Source organism: Cucurbita moschata, unplaced genomic scaffold, assembly GCF_002738365.1.
Source record: "Cucurbita moschata cultivar Rifu unplaced genomic scaffold, Cmos_1.0 Cmo_Scf00040, whole genome shotgun sequence".
Classification (NCBI taxonomy): domain Eukaryota; kingdom Viridiplantae; phylum Streptophyta; class Magnoliopsida; order Cucurbitales; family Cucurbitaceae; genus Cucurbita; species Cucurbita moschata.
Window position 1 is genome coordinate 1,348,667 of NW_019268556.1, and position 16,311 is coordinate 1,364,977.

General features: G+C 36.4%; 1 protein-coding gene across 1 annotated transcript; it reads right to left on the reverse strand.

The window, feature by feature from the left end:
* Positions 1-11,826: 11,826 nt before the first annotated feature.
* Positions 11,827-15,345, reverse strand: LOC111432750 (disease resistance protein RGA2-like). Its single transcript, XM_023069684.1, has 5 exons — positions 15,164-15,345; positions 14,833-15,062; positions 12,108-12,457; positions 11,903-12,022; positions 11,827-11,850 (listed from the first exon to the last, which is right to left on the reverse strand). Exons 1-5 carry the CDS (start codon positions 15,343-15,345, stop codon positions 11,827-11,829), a joined length of 906 nt encoding a protein of 301 aa, XP_022925452.1.
* Between the last annotated feature and the right edge of the window lie 966 nt (positions 15,346-16,311).

A 16,311-nucleotide genomic window follows, 5' to 3' on the forward strand; every position in this document is an offset into this window, starting at 1 on the left:
ACTTTTTATAGCACTTAGCTCGTTAATTTTAAGAACCTCAAGTTTGGACAACTGTTCCAACATTGGTAAAGTTCTACATCTTTTGGAGCAGTCTAGATTTAGCTCAACTAAGCTTTCAGCAAAAATAACGTTGGTCAAATCACCTGCAAAGTTATGAATCATCAATGCTTGGTTTTTGTGTGATTGAAGCCCTTTTTAACACATTCAAATCATTGTCATCACAATCTTCTCTTTCAACACTCCATTGCATCAATGCTTGAAGGTTTTTGTGTGATTATGACGCAATATCTACCACTCAAAAGTGTGCATAGATATGAAAATATTATTACTCAACAAAAGAATACAGATTTAAGAATGAGAAAAAGAATTGGGATCGAATGTTCTATCTTCATTGATATTCACGACCTTTAAATAGGATACAAGATACTAAATAATATCTACCAAGAAAATATAAACTAACTAAATCCTGATAATAAAATAAAATATACTACTATTGAAATTCAACTGATTACGATATCTAAGATATATTTCCTAACTAATATATTCTGAAAGATTACGAATATCATATATTCCATAACTAATTCAAACTAAAATAAGTTGCACTAAATTGTGACAGCCTCCCTTAGTGCAAGCTTATTTCTCAATAACTCCGAGAGCTTCTACGAAAAACTTCAAACTTCACTTTGGCAAGTGCCTTAGTAAATATGTTTGCAACTTGCTCATTAGTATGTATTTCCTGCAATTCAACATCCTGCATTAACACGTTCTCTCGAACAAAATAATCTACGAGGAATTTCTTCCAGTTAGGCTTGCGTATGGACTTCTTAGGCCCGCCACCACCTGAATAAGACACTGACACATCATGTTCAATGATTTCCTTCTTAACAAGTTCCACATCGCATCGATTCAATTCTAATGAGAAAGAGTAATAATTCATCTCAACTTGTGCAGACTCAGCATACTCCATACACCGGTGAATTACATCACTGGTAGACTGCAAAAACTCTTGATCTGCAGAAGCTTTATATCCTTGATCAAGGTCCAAGTCATCCTTACTATGATCATCAAGGGCATGCTTGAGCTTTTGAGCAAGGGACTCATCTTCTTCAGCTACCCAACCATCATGCTCATCGCAAGCACTGTCACCGTTGTCACTAGATGCATAGTCCTGACTTAAGAGGGTATCAAATCGATCATCCAAAAGCTGTCGAGTTCGTGGCTTATCAACATCATCCTCCACATGGTCAACATCATCCTCCACATGGTCAACATCTGCATCCTCAAAAATGTCATCGCCAAAAGATTTGTTATTAATAATATTCTGGCTTCCTGTCGCCTTCTCAGAATCCTTAGCCACACTAAACTTATTATCCATTGAACCATCCTCCCCTTCTTCACATAAATTTACCTGAACTACGAAATCCTCCTCCAAGTCCTCAACATCAAAACCAAATCGTGATAAATCATCATCATCAAGCAGTGCAGCTATTTCTGGGTCAGACTGGGGCGGAGCATCAGTAGCCGAATCCTGTAAATTGGTAGTTTGATCTAAATTCTCCAAGATGAGAAAATCGTCAGCCTCAGAGGGGACGTAAAGACCGTCAAGATCGTCAAACGTTAGCTCGACAACTTCATTTTCGTCGAATCTCAAATCCAAGGCCGTGGAGTAAACAGAAGGGTCATCAGGGGCAATAGAATTGAAATCGGAGAAAAAGAGAGAGTCCAGATGCGAAATTTGGAGAGAATCAAACTCAGAAGCGTAAGTAGTGGAATTAGAATTTTGATCACCTGTAGAAACATCATCTTGATATACGGCTGAAGTCACATTTGTTGGCTGGTCAAGAACCTCAGTGGTTAAGCAATATTCCCAAATTGGATCTGGAGAACTTTTATTTTCATGTACCGCATTTGCTTCTGATTCCTGCATCTTGACTCGACAATTTGGTTTAATATGGCCTGGCTTTCCGCAATGATCACACACCACTTTCGCCTGACAATCTCGTTTAAAGTGGCCTGGTTTTCCACACCTGTAACAAGCTTTAAATGGCTTCTTTGACGACTCGTCACTTCTGAATTGATTCTCATTGCTAGATGAAGGCCTTCAGTGAAAATTCTGTCTCCTTTGATCTTTGACATAGGACACACCTTCTAACTTTGGGGAAAACTCGTTGCTGCTAGTCATTTGCTTAATCAAGGCTTCCTGATTGGAAAGAAGATTCTCCAATTCAATTACCGTAGGTTGATTTGCCCACCCTTGTATTGAGGAAACAAAGGGCATAAACTCTTTTCGTAATCCACGAATAACATAACGCCGTAATCGAGCCTCACTCACTGGCTCCTCAGCATCTAATTCTGAAATTTCAGAACATAGATTTTTCACCTTCAAAAAATATTCTTCAACAGAAAAATGACCTTGAGTTACCATAGCTAGTTCCTTCTCTAGAAATTGCAGTCGAGCGGTATTTTTCTTAGTGAACAACTTTTGAAGTGTATCCCATACTTGCTTTGGTGACTTTAAATCACGAACATGATCAATATACTCCTTGCTAATCAAAGTTCGCAAGGTAAATAAGGCTTTTCCGCACTTGATCTTCCATTGTTGACGTAATTTTGCATTTTGTGGAGTATCGGCTGGAATTTCTTTGTCATCACCTTCAATTAAATCCCATAAATCTTGTCCTTGTAGATAAGCTTCCATGCATAACTTCCAATAACTATAGTCATTGCCAACCAGCTTTTCCATAGCTACACCCATAGAAGCACTCCCACTATTCATCTCGTTGAGTAATAATATTAAACCGTACCAACTTGGCTCTGATACCAACTGACGCAATATCTACCACTCAAAAGTGTGCATAGATATGAAAATATTATTACTCAACGAAAGAAAACAGATTTAAGAATGAGAAAAAGAATTGGGATCGAATGTTCTATCTTCATTCATATTCACGACCTTTAAATAGGATACAAGATACTAAATAATATCTACCAAGAAAATATAAACTAACTAAATTGTGATAATAAAATAAAATATACTACTATTCAAATTCAACTGATTACGATATCTAAGATATATTTCCTAACTAATATATTCTGGAAGATTACGAATATCATATATTCAAACTAAAATAAGTTGCACTAAATTGTGACATCAAGAAACTCTGGTTATTTTACCCATCATTGGTACACGTGGATTAGGAAAAACAACTTTGATGAAGGACGTTTTCCATCATGATATGATAAGAAAGAATTTTGATACAACTATATGGGTATGTGTGTCTGATCCTTTTAAAATCAACAAAATTTTACGAGCAATTTTGGGATCCTTGAATCCTACATTTGGTGGCTCAGATGAAAGGAGAGTCATAATTCGGGAGCTAAAAAATCTATTGAGTGTCAAAAAATATTTTGTTGTGCTTGATGATGTTTGGAATGAGGAACTCATTCCATAGAATGAGTTGAGGGCTTTTTTTGCTAAAGATCAATCAAAATGTTGGAAGTGTTCCAGTTGTGACTAATAGGAGCGATAAAGTTGCAGGAATTATGGAGACAAATTACAGACATCATTTGAGGCAATTATCGGACGATCATTGTTGGTTTTTTTTTTTTTTTTAAATGTGCATTCAGAAGTGATTAACCAATAATTCCTGATGTGATTCGAGAACAACTTGTTAAAAAATTTGGTGGTATACCATTGGTTTTGAAAGTGTTAGGAGGAATGGTGAAATCATGCAAAATGACGATGAATTGCAATCGACTTTGGAAAATCTAGTGAGAATTAAATTACTAAAGGAACATCTTATTTTATCCACAATCAAATTAAGCGTGGACCCTCTACCATCTTCCTCATTAAAACAATGTTTTATGTTCTGTTCAAATTTTCCACCGGACTTTTGCTTCTACAAGGAAGCATTTGTTCAAATGTGGACAACACAAGGGTTTATTCAACTACCCAATGGAAGCAATGTAACAATGAAGGATATTGGAGCGAGGTATTTAGATGTTTGGTTGTTTCATTCCTTGTTTCAAGATGTTTTCAAGGATAAGAGGTAAAATTATATATCTTAAGATGCATGATCATATATACCTGTGCTATTTCAAATGATCAAAATTTGAGAAGGCACCTCGTAACGAATGAAAAATTAGAAGGTGATTAAGTTCTTTCGATTCGTCAAAAAAGAAAAATAGTTTATTGCTGTGAAAATGTACACTTTGATAATCAGGATATGATCACCAACTTCATCTACTGGCACATTTTCATAAATAATTATGGGTTCATAAATGAAATATTAGATACAATCCCTAAATTGAAGCATTTGAGGTATCTTGACATTTCAAAGTCTAAAATAAACAAACTCTCAAAATCTATTATTTTGCTTTACAATTTGGAGGCTTTGAAACTCATGTGACATAATGCTTCCTACAAAGTTGAGAAAGTTGGTCAACTTACCACATTTAGAATTTGATTTTTATTATTCAAATCAAACCAAGCAAATGCCTAAACATTTAAGTGGAATGACTCAACTTCAAACCTTTCTATTTTTGTAGTTGGATTTGATGAAGTACCTAAAATTGAGGAGCTTGGACCTTTAAAAAACCTTAAACGTAAATTAAGCCTTTTACCTCTTGAGTAAGTCAAAAATAAAAAGGAGGCCATGAGTACAAATTTAGTACTGAAATATTACATGGAGTGTTCGGAAAGAGAAGACTGTGATGACAATGATTTAAATGTGTTAAAAAGGGCTTGAATTTGTCACAATTTAGTGGAACTTATTTTAGTTTGAATTAGTTATGGAATATATGATATTCGTAATCTTCCAGAATATATTAGTTAGGAAATATATCTTAGATATCGTAATCAGTTGAATTTGAATAGTAGTATATTTTATTTTATTATCACGATTTAGTTAGTTTATATTTTCTTGGTAGATATTATTTAGTATCTTGTATCCTATTTAAAGGTCGTGAATATGAATGAAGATAGAACATTCGATCCCAATTCTTTTTCTCATTCTTAAATCTGTTTTCTTTCGTTGAGTAATAATATTTTCATATCTATGCACACTTTTGAGTGGTAGATATTGCGTCAGTTGGTATCAGAGCCAAGTTGGTACGGTTTAATATTATTACTCAACGAGATGAATAGTGGGAGTGCTTCTATGGGTGTAGCTATGGAAAAGCTGGTTGGCAATGACTATAGTTATTGGAAGTTATGCATGGAAGCTTATCTACAAGGACTAGATTTATGGGATTTAATTGAAGGTGATGACAAAGAAATTCCAGCCGATACTCCACAAAATGCAAAATTACGTCAACAATGGAAGATCAAGTGCGGAAAAGCCTTATTTACCTTGCGAACTTTGATTAGCAAGGAGTATATTGATCATGTTCGTGATTTAAAGTCACCAAAGCAAGTATGGGATACACTTCAAAAGTTGTTCACTAAGAAAAATACCGCTCGACTGCAATTTCTAGAGAAGGAACTAGCTATGGTAACTCAAGGTCATTTTTCTGTTGAAGAATATTTTTTGAAGGTGAAAAATCTATGTTCTGAAATTTCAGAATTAGATGCTGAGGAGCCAGTGAGTGAGGCTCGATTACGGCGTTATGTTATTCGTGGATTACGAAAAGAGTTTATGCCCTTTGTTTCCTCAATACAAGGGTGGGCAAATCAACCTACGGTAATTGAATTGGAGAATCTTCTTTCCAATCAGGAAGCCTTGATTAAGCAAATGACTACCAGCAACGAGTTTTCCCCAAAGTTAGAAGGTGTGTCGTATGTCAAAGATCAAAGGAGACAGAATTTTCACTGAAGGCCTTCATCTAGCAATGAGAATCAATTCAGAAGTGACGAGTCGTCAAAGAAGCCATTTAAAGCTTGTTACAGGTGTGGAAAACCAGGCCACTTTAAACGAGATTGTCAGGCGAAAGTGGTGTGTGATCATTGCGGAAAGCCAGGCCATATTAAACCAAATTGTCGAGTCAAGATGCAGGAATCAGAAGCAAATGCGGTACATGAAAATAAAAGTTCTCCAGATCCAATTTGGGAATATTGCTTAACCACTGAGGTTCTTGACCAGCCAACAAATGTGACTTCAGCCGTATATCAAGATGATGTTTCTACAGGTGATCAAAATTCTAATTCCACTACTTACGCTTCTGAGTTTGATTCTCTCCAAATTTCGCATCTGGACTCTCTCTTTTTCTCCGATTTCAATTCTATTGCCCCTGATGACCCTTCTGTTTACTCCACGGCCTTGGATTTGAGATTCGACGAAAATGAAGTTGTCGAGCTAACGTTTGACGATCTTGACGGTCTTTACGTCCCCTCTGAGGCTGACGATTTTCTCATCTTGGAGAATTTAGATCAAACTACCAATTTACAGGATTCGGCTACTGATGCTCCGCCCCAGTCTGACCCAGAAATAGCTGCACTGCTTGATGATGATGATTTATCACGATTTGGTTTTGATGTTGAGGACTTGGAGGAGGATTTCGTAGTTCAGGTAAATTTATGTGAAGAAGGGGAGGATGGTTCAATGGATAATAAGTTTAGTGTGGCTAAGGATTCTGAGAAGGCGACAGGAAGCCAGAATATTATTAATAACAAATCTTTTGGCGATGACATTTTTGAGGATGCAGATGTTGACCATGTGGAGGATGATGTTGATAAGCCACGAACTCGACAGCTTTTGGATGATCGATTTGATACCCTCTTAAGTCAGGACTATGCATCTAGTGACAACGGTGACAGTGCTTGCGATGAGCATGATGGTTGGGTAGCTGAAGAAGATGAGTCCCTTGCTCAAAAGCTCAAGCATGCCCTTGATGATCATAGTAAGGATGACTTGGACCTTGATCAAGGATATAAAGCTTCTGCAGATCAAGAGTTTTTGCAGTCTACCAGTGATGTAATTCACCGGTGTATGGAGTATGCTGAGTCTGCACAAGTTGAGATGAATTATTACTCTTTCTCATTAGAATTGAATCGATGCGATGTGGAACTTGTTAAGAAGGAAATCATTGAACATGATGTGTCAGTGTCTTATTCAGGTGGTGGCGGGCCTAAGAAGTCCATACGCAAGCCTAACTGGAAGAAATTCCTCGTAGATTATTTTGTTCGAGAGAACGTGTTAATGCAGGATGTTGAATTGCAGGAAATACATACTAATGAGCAAGTTGCAAACATATTTACTAAGGCACTTGCCAAAGTGAAGTTTGAAGTTTTTCGTAGAAGCTCTCGGAGTTATTGAGAAATAAGCTTGCACTAAGGGAGGCTGTCACAATTTAGTGCAACTTATTTTAGTTTGAATTAGTTATGGAATATATGATATTCGTAATCTTTCAGAATATATTAGTTAGGAAATATATCTTAGATATCTTAATCCGTTGAATTTGAATAGTAGTATATTTTATTTTATTATCAGGATTTAGTTAGTTTATATTTTCTTGGTAGATATTATTTAGTATCTTGTATCCTATTTAAAGGTCGTGAATATCAATGAAGATAGAACATTCGATCCCAATTCTTTTTCTCATTCTTAAATCTGTTTTCTTTCGTTGAGTAATAATATTTTCATATCTATGCACACTTTTGAGTTGTGATGAGCGACGACATCCCGAGACTCGGGATGGTGTCAAGACATATGGACCCTATCGAAGGGGATCGAGATGGCACGACGAGATGCGACGTTGTATTGAGAGACCTTGGCCCGAGCAGAGGCAAGGTCGAGCCGAATGAGTTGGCCTAGCGTAGAGGCAAGTCGGATATGTCGCAGATGATTGAACATACACGCACAGGCGGCGTGTGTGGTTGAACAAGCTTGGATTCCGCACAAGCGATGTTCGATTGGCGAAGACAAACCTCGCCTAAGGTTCGACGAAGCCACAAAGCCGGGGCGAAAAATATAATGGGGCTTAATTTTCCCTTAAGGCTGGTCGTGAGCGTGTATAGATCACAACGCCGCACGGTCAAAGATATAGGACCGTGACAATTGGTATCAGAGCCACACTTTGTGTGTCTAGTCGGGCAAGACAGTCAAGAGAAATGAACCCAAGAGTTGATCGAAGACCTTGCAAGTGTGTCAAGAGTGCCGAAGTGGGCAGGACAGTTGCCGGTCAGAATTATAATCAGTTGGGAGTTGAAGCCAAGACTACCCGAAATTCATTAGTGTCGTGTGTCGACACCTCAATAATGGGAAGATCTACCCGTCAAGCAAAAACCAAGCTCACCTGAGAAGAGCTTGCAGTTTCGAAGTAGACAAGACAGATGAAACAGAAAGCACCACAAGAAACAAATGTAAATCTAAAGAGTAATTTATTCAACTTGAAAATGAATAACATTAACGTACATTAATTCAACTACATTCTATACTTAGAATACTTATGAACCCACAAAATATAAGAGCCTCTCTAAATTTGGTGGTCTTTTCTCATTATAATTTTCCTATAAAATTATATGTAGGACTTTACATTTATAGAAAAATTCAAACACCCACACCTTCGCCATTGCTACTCTTCATCAGTTGTGAAACGAGATTGTAACCTTACAACTTGATGATGCTCCACAATGGCCATGGATAAAGGTTTCAAGCTCTTTCACACTCTTTATTAGTGATTGTTTGGCAATGTTGACCACCTGATGTCACCGGTGTTGTGAATCTCGATCATCAATTTTCATTTCGTGCTCTTGGATCACATGAAACTCAAATCCCAACAGTTGCTCCAATTGGAAGTAGTCTAGTGGATGCACCATTTGGAAGCACTGCTCTAACCTCGAAGGGTGCATCGGTTGGGAGCATTTCTCTAACCCCGGAGGGTGTATCGGTTGGAAGCATTGCTCAAACCCCAACCATTACACCAATTGGAAGTAGCACACAAGCGTGAGAGTAGCATTGCTGGGCATCAATTTTTTTTTTTTTTTTTTTTTTTTTTTTTNCAAAGTAAAACCAAGCCAAATTGAATCATTATTTTGTAGACAAATTCACTATTTCTATATATTTTTTCATAAATGGAATGGTTTTCCTACATTTTTTTCTCATATTTAATTTTCTATTTTAATTTATGGACTCTATTCTATTATTAAAAATTATATACATGTTACTTATTACAATAAAAACATAAATCATGTAGATTATTCAGGGATGGAAGTCAACCATAAATATTGGTAGTACTATAGTCTAAAAAATTAACCACTAAAATATCAATTCTAATGGGAAGAGGAAAAACGACATTTGAGGAAAACCTCAATATTTAGAATGAGCAATTATGAGCATGTCCATGTTTTGAGTTGTTGCATGAATGACAATACTTTCTAGGACCAAAGGTATTGATTAGTACATTGAAAAGAATATAATATTAAAAGATTTGTATCATTATTGGATTCGTGGCGGAACGATAGCCCATTTGATTATATCAAAAAGTTGTTTAATATAGTACTGACTTTAATTTTTTTTTTTTTTTTTTGGTAGAATCAAATAGTCGTTCTAAGGTTCAAAACCATCAATAAATATATAAGAGATTATAAAAAAGATGCTCCATTTGAGTAAAAATGAAAGGTGTTTCAAGAAAACTAAAGGAGTAGCTGATTCATAAGAATCGACCACATGAATATCTGGACCCGACAAGACATGTGCAACCTTTACTATACTAAAACTCTATATATAGAAAGAATATAAAAAGATATTTAGAAAAAGAAAATCAACCTAAAATTTGTAGAAAATCTGGTAACAATGATCAGATCTTTTAACACTCCTCCTTGTTTAGATGTTGCAAACTCCAGCTTTTTCTTGGAACACCCATCTTACTCCTTGGCTTTGTGTTGCGAGGTCGACCATCTTCTCCCAGGTTTTGTTTCGCATCTTACTCCACACCCATCATACTCCTCCTTGTCTTTGTTTTATTTTTCTCGATCATCGAAAGCTCATGCATTACAACCATTCAAAGTTGACTGTTTTTTTGCACCATGGAACCCGCAGGCTCAAAAACAGCTACATTACACCTTTGATAAATATCACAACCTTGTACAGGTGCATCATCAACCAAAGCACATCTTCAAACTCTTTTTGTCGTTCAACTTCAGACTCTTCTAACATGCTACCAAAGGTTAAATTGTTTGGTGCATTAGAAATCTGATTCACGTTCGTCAGTTCTTCCCAATTTCATTGCTCATTTTCAGCAAAATGAACATCTCGGCTCACAATAACACGGCTAGTGTGTGCTTGAAAACTTTGTAAGCTTTGGATATAGTGCTATACTCAACAAAAATGCCAGCTTCTGTCTTTTTGTTAAGCTTATCACGCTTGACCTGTGGAATGTAAGTGAAGCAAAGACACCAAAATACTCTAAAGAACTTTAAAGAGATTTGTAACTATATGAAGCTTCTAAATGGTGTCAGGTCCTTCACAGCTTTTGTTAAAATTCAATTTTGCCATACTTTTGACACGAAAGAACATAGACATAGTAGTTGTCCAATGAGATACTCCACATAATAATCTACTACTTCATAATAAGATAGTACCTCGGGGTAGCCACCCACATATTACATGCTTACCACTTGTTTTATTTATTATTCTTAGTATTTTAGTTATTTTCAAAATAGGATTTCTGCTTGTTTTATCGAACTCATTTCATATCATGGTTCAAACGTTAAAGATGGGGTTTACTAATTCTTTTCGAAATCCGAAGATAAAAAGTTCCTACGGAACCGAACCCCTGGATCATCTGTCAATTGCTCAATCAATTACTTCTTTTGAATGCTAAAAAAAGGATTAATAGCCTTTTGATTGTTTCATTTTAGATTCATTGGAATCAACATGAATTATGAAGCGGAACTTTAAAGAGGTTTGTAACTATACCAAGCTTCAAATGGTGTCAGGTCCTTCAGAACTTTTTGTTAAAATTCGATTTTGCAAGTACACAGCAGTGTTTGCTACTTCTCCCCAAAAACGTTCTGGAAGATTATTCTCATGAAGCATGCATCCGGTCATCTACATTATGAATCTATTCCTCCTTTGACTAACACCATTCTGTTGAGGAGTGTATGGTGGTGTCAATTGATGTACAATTTTATACACTTCACAAAACCTGTTAAAAGTTTATGAAGTGTACTCCTTGCCATTACCTGATCTTATAGTCTGAATCAAGCATGCACTTTCATTCTCAACTCTAGCTTTGAATTTCTAAAATACACTCACAACTTCTGACTTTTGCTTCAGTAAGAAGATCCAATACATTCTTGTTAGATCATCAATAAAAACAATGTAATAAAGATTGCCATTTAATGATGGTGTTCTCTGAACACCACAAAGATCAGTCTGAACTAGCTGCAGCTTTTTTTAGGCTCTCCATGTCTGTTAGGAAAGGGTTGGCTATGTTGCTTCCCAAAATTACAAACACGGCAAAGAGGCATGTCATTATCAATGTCAACGAGTCCTTCTATTAGCTTCCTTGACTGCATCTGAAGTAAACCATGATGATGAAAGTGCCCAAGTCTTTTGTGCCAAATCTCAGTGGCACTAGCTCTGGATGTAAAGGCCATCTACTCTTTCTCCATCGGATTTAGAGCAAAGCTTTTTCCTTTCATTTTGACATTAAACAAGTCTTTGCCACTAGCATCTCTGATCAAGCACTGTTTATTCTCAAACAACACTTTATAGCCTTTATCAAGTAACTGACCAACACTTAATAGATCACTTATTGCCTTTTCCCTTGACTTCCAAGTGTTCACCATTGCCAATCCTTACTCTCTTGTTTTCAGTGTCTCTTAATTCCTCAAAAAAGCTCCTTGTCATATGTCATATGATTTGTGCACCTACTCTCAATCAATCAACTCCCGCTTGATTCTTTGCCCTGAGAAACAAGTGAACACAAACAATTAATCTTCTTATTCTTAATCAGCTACCTGTGCATCTACTTCTTTCACCTGACCTTTGACTTTGTAGATCACAGCTTCACGTCCAAGTTGATTTACATTTGGAGCATTTGGCGTCAGGTCCTCTCCAACATTTGCATGGTGGATGACCTTTCGTCGATTGGTTTTTGAAAAATTTCTTGTTTTTATATCTGCTGTTGTCTTGATGCTTAACAGGTAAGACACCTTCAATCACCCCTTCTTGCCTCATAGACCTCATTTGTTCTTGTGCTTGTAAAGCATTCAAGAGTTCTGTAAGAGAAATATTTGACAGGTCTTTGGTGTTCTCTAGAGTAGTAATGATGGCTTTAAACTTCTCTAGAACAGTGACCAGCAACTTTTCAACGATCTTGGAATCACCTAACACATAACCAAGCAATCTCACCTTGTTGGCAACGCTGAGAAGTCTATCAAAGTACTCTTTCACCAACTCAGACTCCTTCATCTTCTGCAACTTGAAATCCCTAATTAAATTCAGAACTTTCATTCCACAAATCCTCTCATCTCCTTCATATTCAGCCTTGAGGTAATCCCAGATTTCCTTTGCTGTTTTGAGGGACATTATTTTCATGAAGATCATTTGAGATACAGCTGCAAATAGGCAAGCTTTTGCCTTTGATTTTCTTGTTTTTTTTTTTCCTTATGTGCTTTGATTTGTGCTACGGTAGGATTTGCTGGAAGTGGAGGGACCTCGTAATCCTCTTCTATTGCTTCCCAAAGATCCAAAGCCTCCAAATAAGTCTCCATACGAACTGCCCACATGTGATAATTGTCTCCAGTGCAACAGCTGAAGAACTAGATTCTCCTTCCATTTTGATCTCACATATCCCTTAAGAAGAAGGCTCTGATACCAATTTGTTAGTGAAAGAATGATTGAATGGTTGATGAGAAGATATATTATAAAGAGCAAGAAGGCTTTGTATATATATATATATAGAGAATATAAAAAGATATTTAGAAAATCTAACTAAAAATCTATCGTAGGTAAGAAACCAGTGCAAATCAAAACTAAATCAAATTCTAAGGAGATTTAATCAAATACCACCTGAAAGCAATCTAAACAAATAAGTAATCTTTGATAGAAGCTTTAGGAATTGGTTTCATGAAGTTCCAAACACGAGGAGATATGAGGTACAATATTCACAAGGCTAAAACCTTTGATTTTCTTCTCCTCTATGCTAACATATAAGCCCAACACGCGTGTCAGAATAGGGCTAAGATAAGAGTAGAAGGAAGATGGGAAGCGCAAATATAATGGACTTAATAAAGGAGTAGTAATTAATATAGTATACGCTAATAAAAACATTAAAAAAAAGAAAGTACGAAGAGAAGAAACCATCATACAGTAGTTGTGTTAGAATACAAAGACATTGGGTACATGAGAAACTTTTTCCCGTTCAACACCACCTTCACCAACTTTAAGTTGAGAACATCCCGGCACTCTCAAATGATTCAATTTAGTTAGATTTGACATGGTCTCTTTCGAGGGCAAATTTTTCAAATTTTTGCACAAACATAACTCTAATGTCTCCAAAGATGTAACGTTTTCCAACCATTCTAGCAGAGATTCAAGGCCATTAAAATTGTTAATATACAACGATTTCAAAGCAATAAGGAACCTATGTTGTCGAGGAAGCTGTGTTAAATTAATCGTTCTTATTTCATGCAACTCAAGAACTTCAAGTGAATTGAAGGGTATGAATCGACTCCAATCATAATCCTGCATTGGCCCTTCAACTACCAATATTTTCAAATTATGAATACCACCAAGTCCTTCCGGCAAATTAGGAAAGTTTTCGAGTCTTAATGAAGACAAGTTTGGCATATTTTTCAAATTTGGAGGGTGCAAATTTGAAGGGGAAATATCATCGTGAAAGTGGTCTATTCACAACTCGACGAGTGAGCTACAGAATTCGAACCAGTTTGGTAACTTTATCAAACTTGTACAATTATAAATGCATAGAGATTGAAGCTTTGGAGGACTTTGAACGCTTGAAAACAATCTTTCATTAACCGTGTCAGCTTCCAACCTTTGACCATGAGTTGTAAAAATGTTTGGAATATTCGTTAGTTTAAGACAAGAACAAATAGTTAAGCTTTCGAGATGAGGAAAAGTGGTAGAGTTTTTGGTAGTAGAAACTTCTTCCCATTGCTTTAAATTGTCCATTTGCAAAATATCAAGTTTTTTTCAATTTCGGGAATAAAGTTCTGCAATCGCAATAGTTCCCGTAAAACTGGCTTCGAATGCTTTTTACAGCACTTAGATCATTAATTTTAAGAACCTCGAGTTTGGAACATTTGAACAAAAGTCCGGTGGAAAATTTGAACAGTAGACAAAACATTGTTCCAATGAGAAAGGTGGTAGACGGTCAACGCTTAATTTGATCGTGGATAAAATAAGATATTTCTTTGGTAATTCAATTCTCACTAGATTTTCCAAAGTTGATTGCAATTCATCGTCATTCTTGCATGATTTCACCATTCCTCCTAACACTTTCACAACCAATGGTATACCACCAAATTTTTTAACAAGTTGTTCTCAAATCACAACAGGAAGTATTAGTAAATCACTTCCAAATGAACATTTTTCAAATAAAGACCAACAATGATGATAACTGCCTCAAATGATATCTCTAATTTGTCTCCATAGTTTCTGCAACTTTATCTCTCCTAGTAGTCACAACTATAACACTAATAACATTTTGACTCATCTTTATCAAACAATCCCTCAACTCATTCCATAAAATGGGTTCCTCATTCCAAACATCATCGAGCACAAGAAAATACTTTTTGACACTCAACAGATTTTTAAGCTTTTGAAGTATGGCTTCCCTTTCATGTGAGCCACCAAAGGTAGGATTCAAGGATCCCACAATTGCTCGTAAAATTTTGTTGATTTTAAAAGGATCATACACACATACCCATATAGTTGTATCGAAATTCTTCCTTTATCATATCATGATGGAAAACCTCCTTCACCAGAATTGTTTTTCCTAATCCACCCGTACCAACAATGGGTAAAACAACATGAGTTTCTTGATTCTTAAGAGCAAGTAGTTTATCCACTATATTTGATACTTCAGTGTCCCTCCCAATAACTCCAATTCTAAATGTTGTAGCAACACATCTCGGAGGAATTTTTTTGTACAAACTAACTCATCAAACTTTTTAGTAACGATTTTGATTTCATTTTCCATTTTGAGTTGAAAAGCAAAGAAATTTTTGGAGAATGAAAAGATATTACGTACCAACAGATCTTTCCCGATTTCCACTTTGAGTCGAACGTCTTCATAAGCAAGCTCATTGAGTAAAATATCAGCTTGGAAGACGATATCTTCAAGCTTCTTCACCCATAGCTTTAAGGAGTCAAGGTCTACCTTCATTTTTTCAACATCCCTTGGGATGGCTTGTGCCATGAGTAAAGAGTCCTTCATTTTCGAGAGTTCGTCCTTGAATCCTCATGCCAGGTCGACCTGCTCAGCAGCCAGCTTCACCGTGTTCCTCAACACTTCATGTACAGCAAAGGTCCACGGGAATTCCACCATGCTTTTCTTCTTGGATTCCCAGAGTTTGCAATTCGAGAGAATTTGTGTGCACCAAAATAAAACATATAGAAACCTTATCTAACAAGGTGGGCTCCAAAGAAACATTAAGGACAATAATTTGAAAAGTATGAAACCATAATTTTTGTTATTTTGTGATGGAGTATGTTGAACACAACTCACTATGGGAAACACTCGCACTATTTATTAAGACCAATCGAGAAGAGAATACAAGACACTCTGTAGAATACTTCTGCTTTTTATTGTTTTTGGATTTCTTGGATGATTAACCTAGGTAGGGTGGACGGGTATTTATACTAAGAGTAAAGAATCTATATTTAACCAATCTAAATCTAGACCTAACCGATTTGAATCTAGACCTAACAAATTTGAATCTTTCTCCTAAAATATCTAGATCTCTTTCTCCTAAAATCTCTACTAAAATAAATATATTGGGCTCGTACAATAATTGGGCTTGACTCTATTGGGCTAGTGATGATATTTCAACACTCCCCCTCAGCACTAGTCCTCATTCGCTGCACCATGTTGAGCTGACAGCGAAAACTCTCATGTTTGCCAGTATTCAGCCCTTTTGTAAACAAGTCTGCCACTTGGTCATCTGTCTTGATCTGCTGCATCTCGATTTCTTCCTTTAGGACCTTCTCTCTTATGAAATGGTAGTGCACCTCCACATGCTTTGTTCTAGCATGAAACACCGGATTTTCTGCAAGGCGAATCACAGATTGATTGTTGCAATAAAGTGGTATTGGATACTCAATTTTCTGGTGCCAATCTTCCATCAAAAGTTTTAAGCATGTATTTTCCTGAGTTGCTCCAGCTACTGCTCTGTACTCTGCT

What these genes read in the sequence shown, in the direction of transcription:
- LOC111432750 (XM_023069684.1), bottom strand. Translation starts at nt 15,345, where the DNA reads ATGAAGGACTCTTTACTCATGGCACAAGCCATCCCAAGGGATGTTGAA. An exon ending in GTGGAAATCGGGAAAGATCT is followed by an intron (nt 15,063 to 15,163) that starts GTTGGTACGTAA and finishes TTGATGAGTTAG; the next exon opens with TTTGTACAAAAAAATTCCTC. An exon ending in TGAAAGAAGTAGATGCACAG is followed by an intron (nt 11,851 to 11,902) that starts GTAGCTGATTAA and finishes CTTGTTTCTCAG; the next exon opens with GGCAAAGAATCAAGCGGGAG.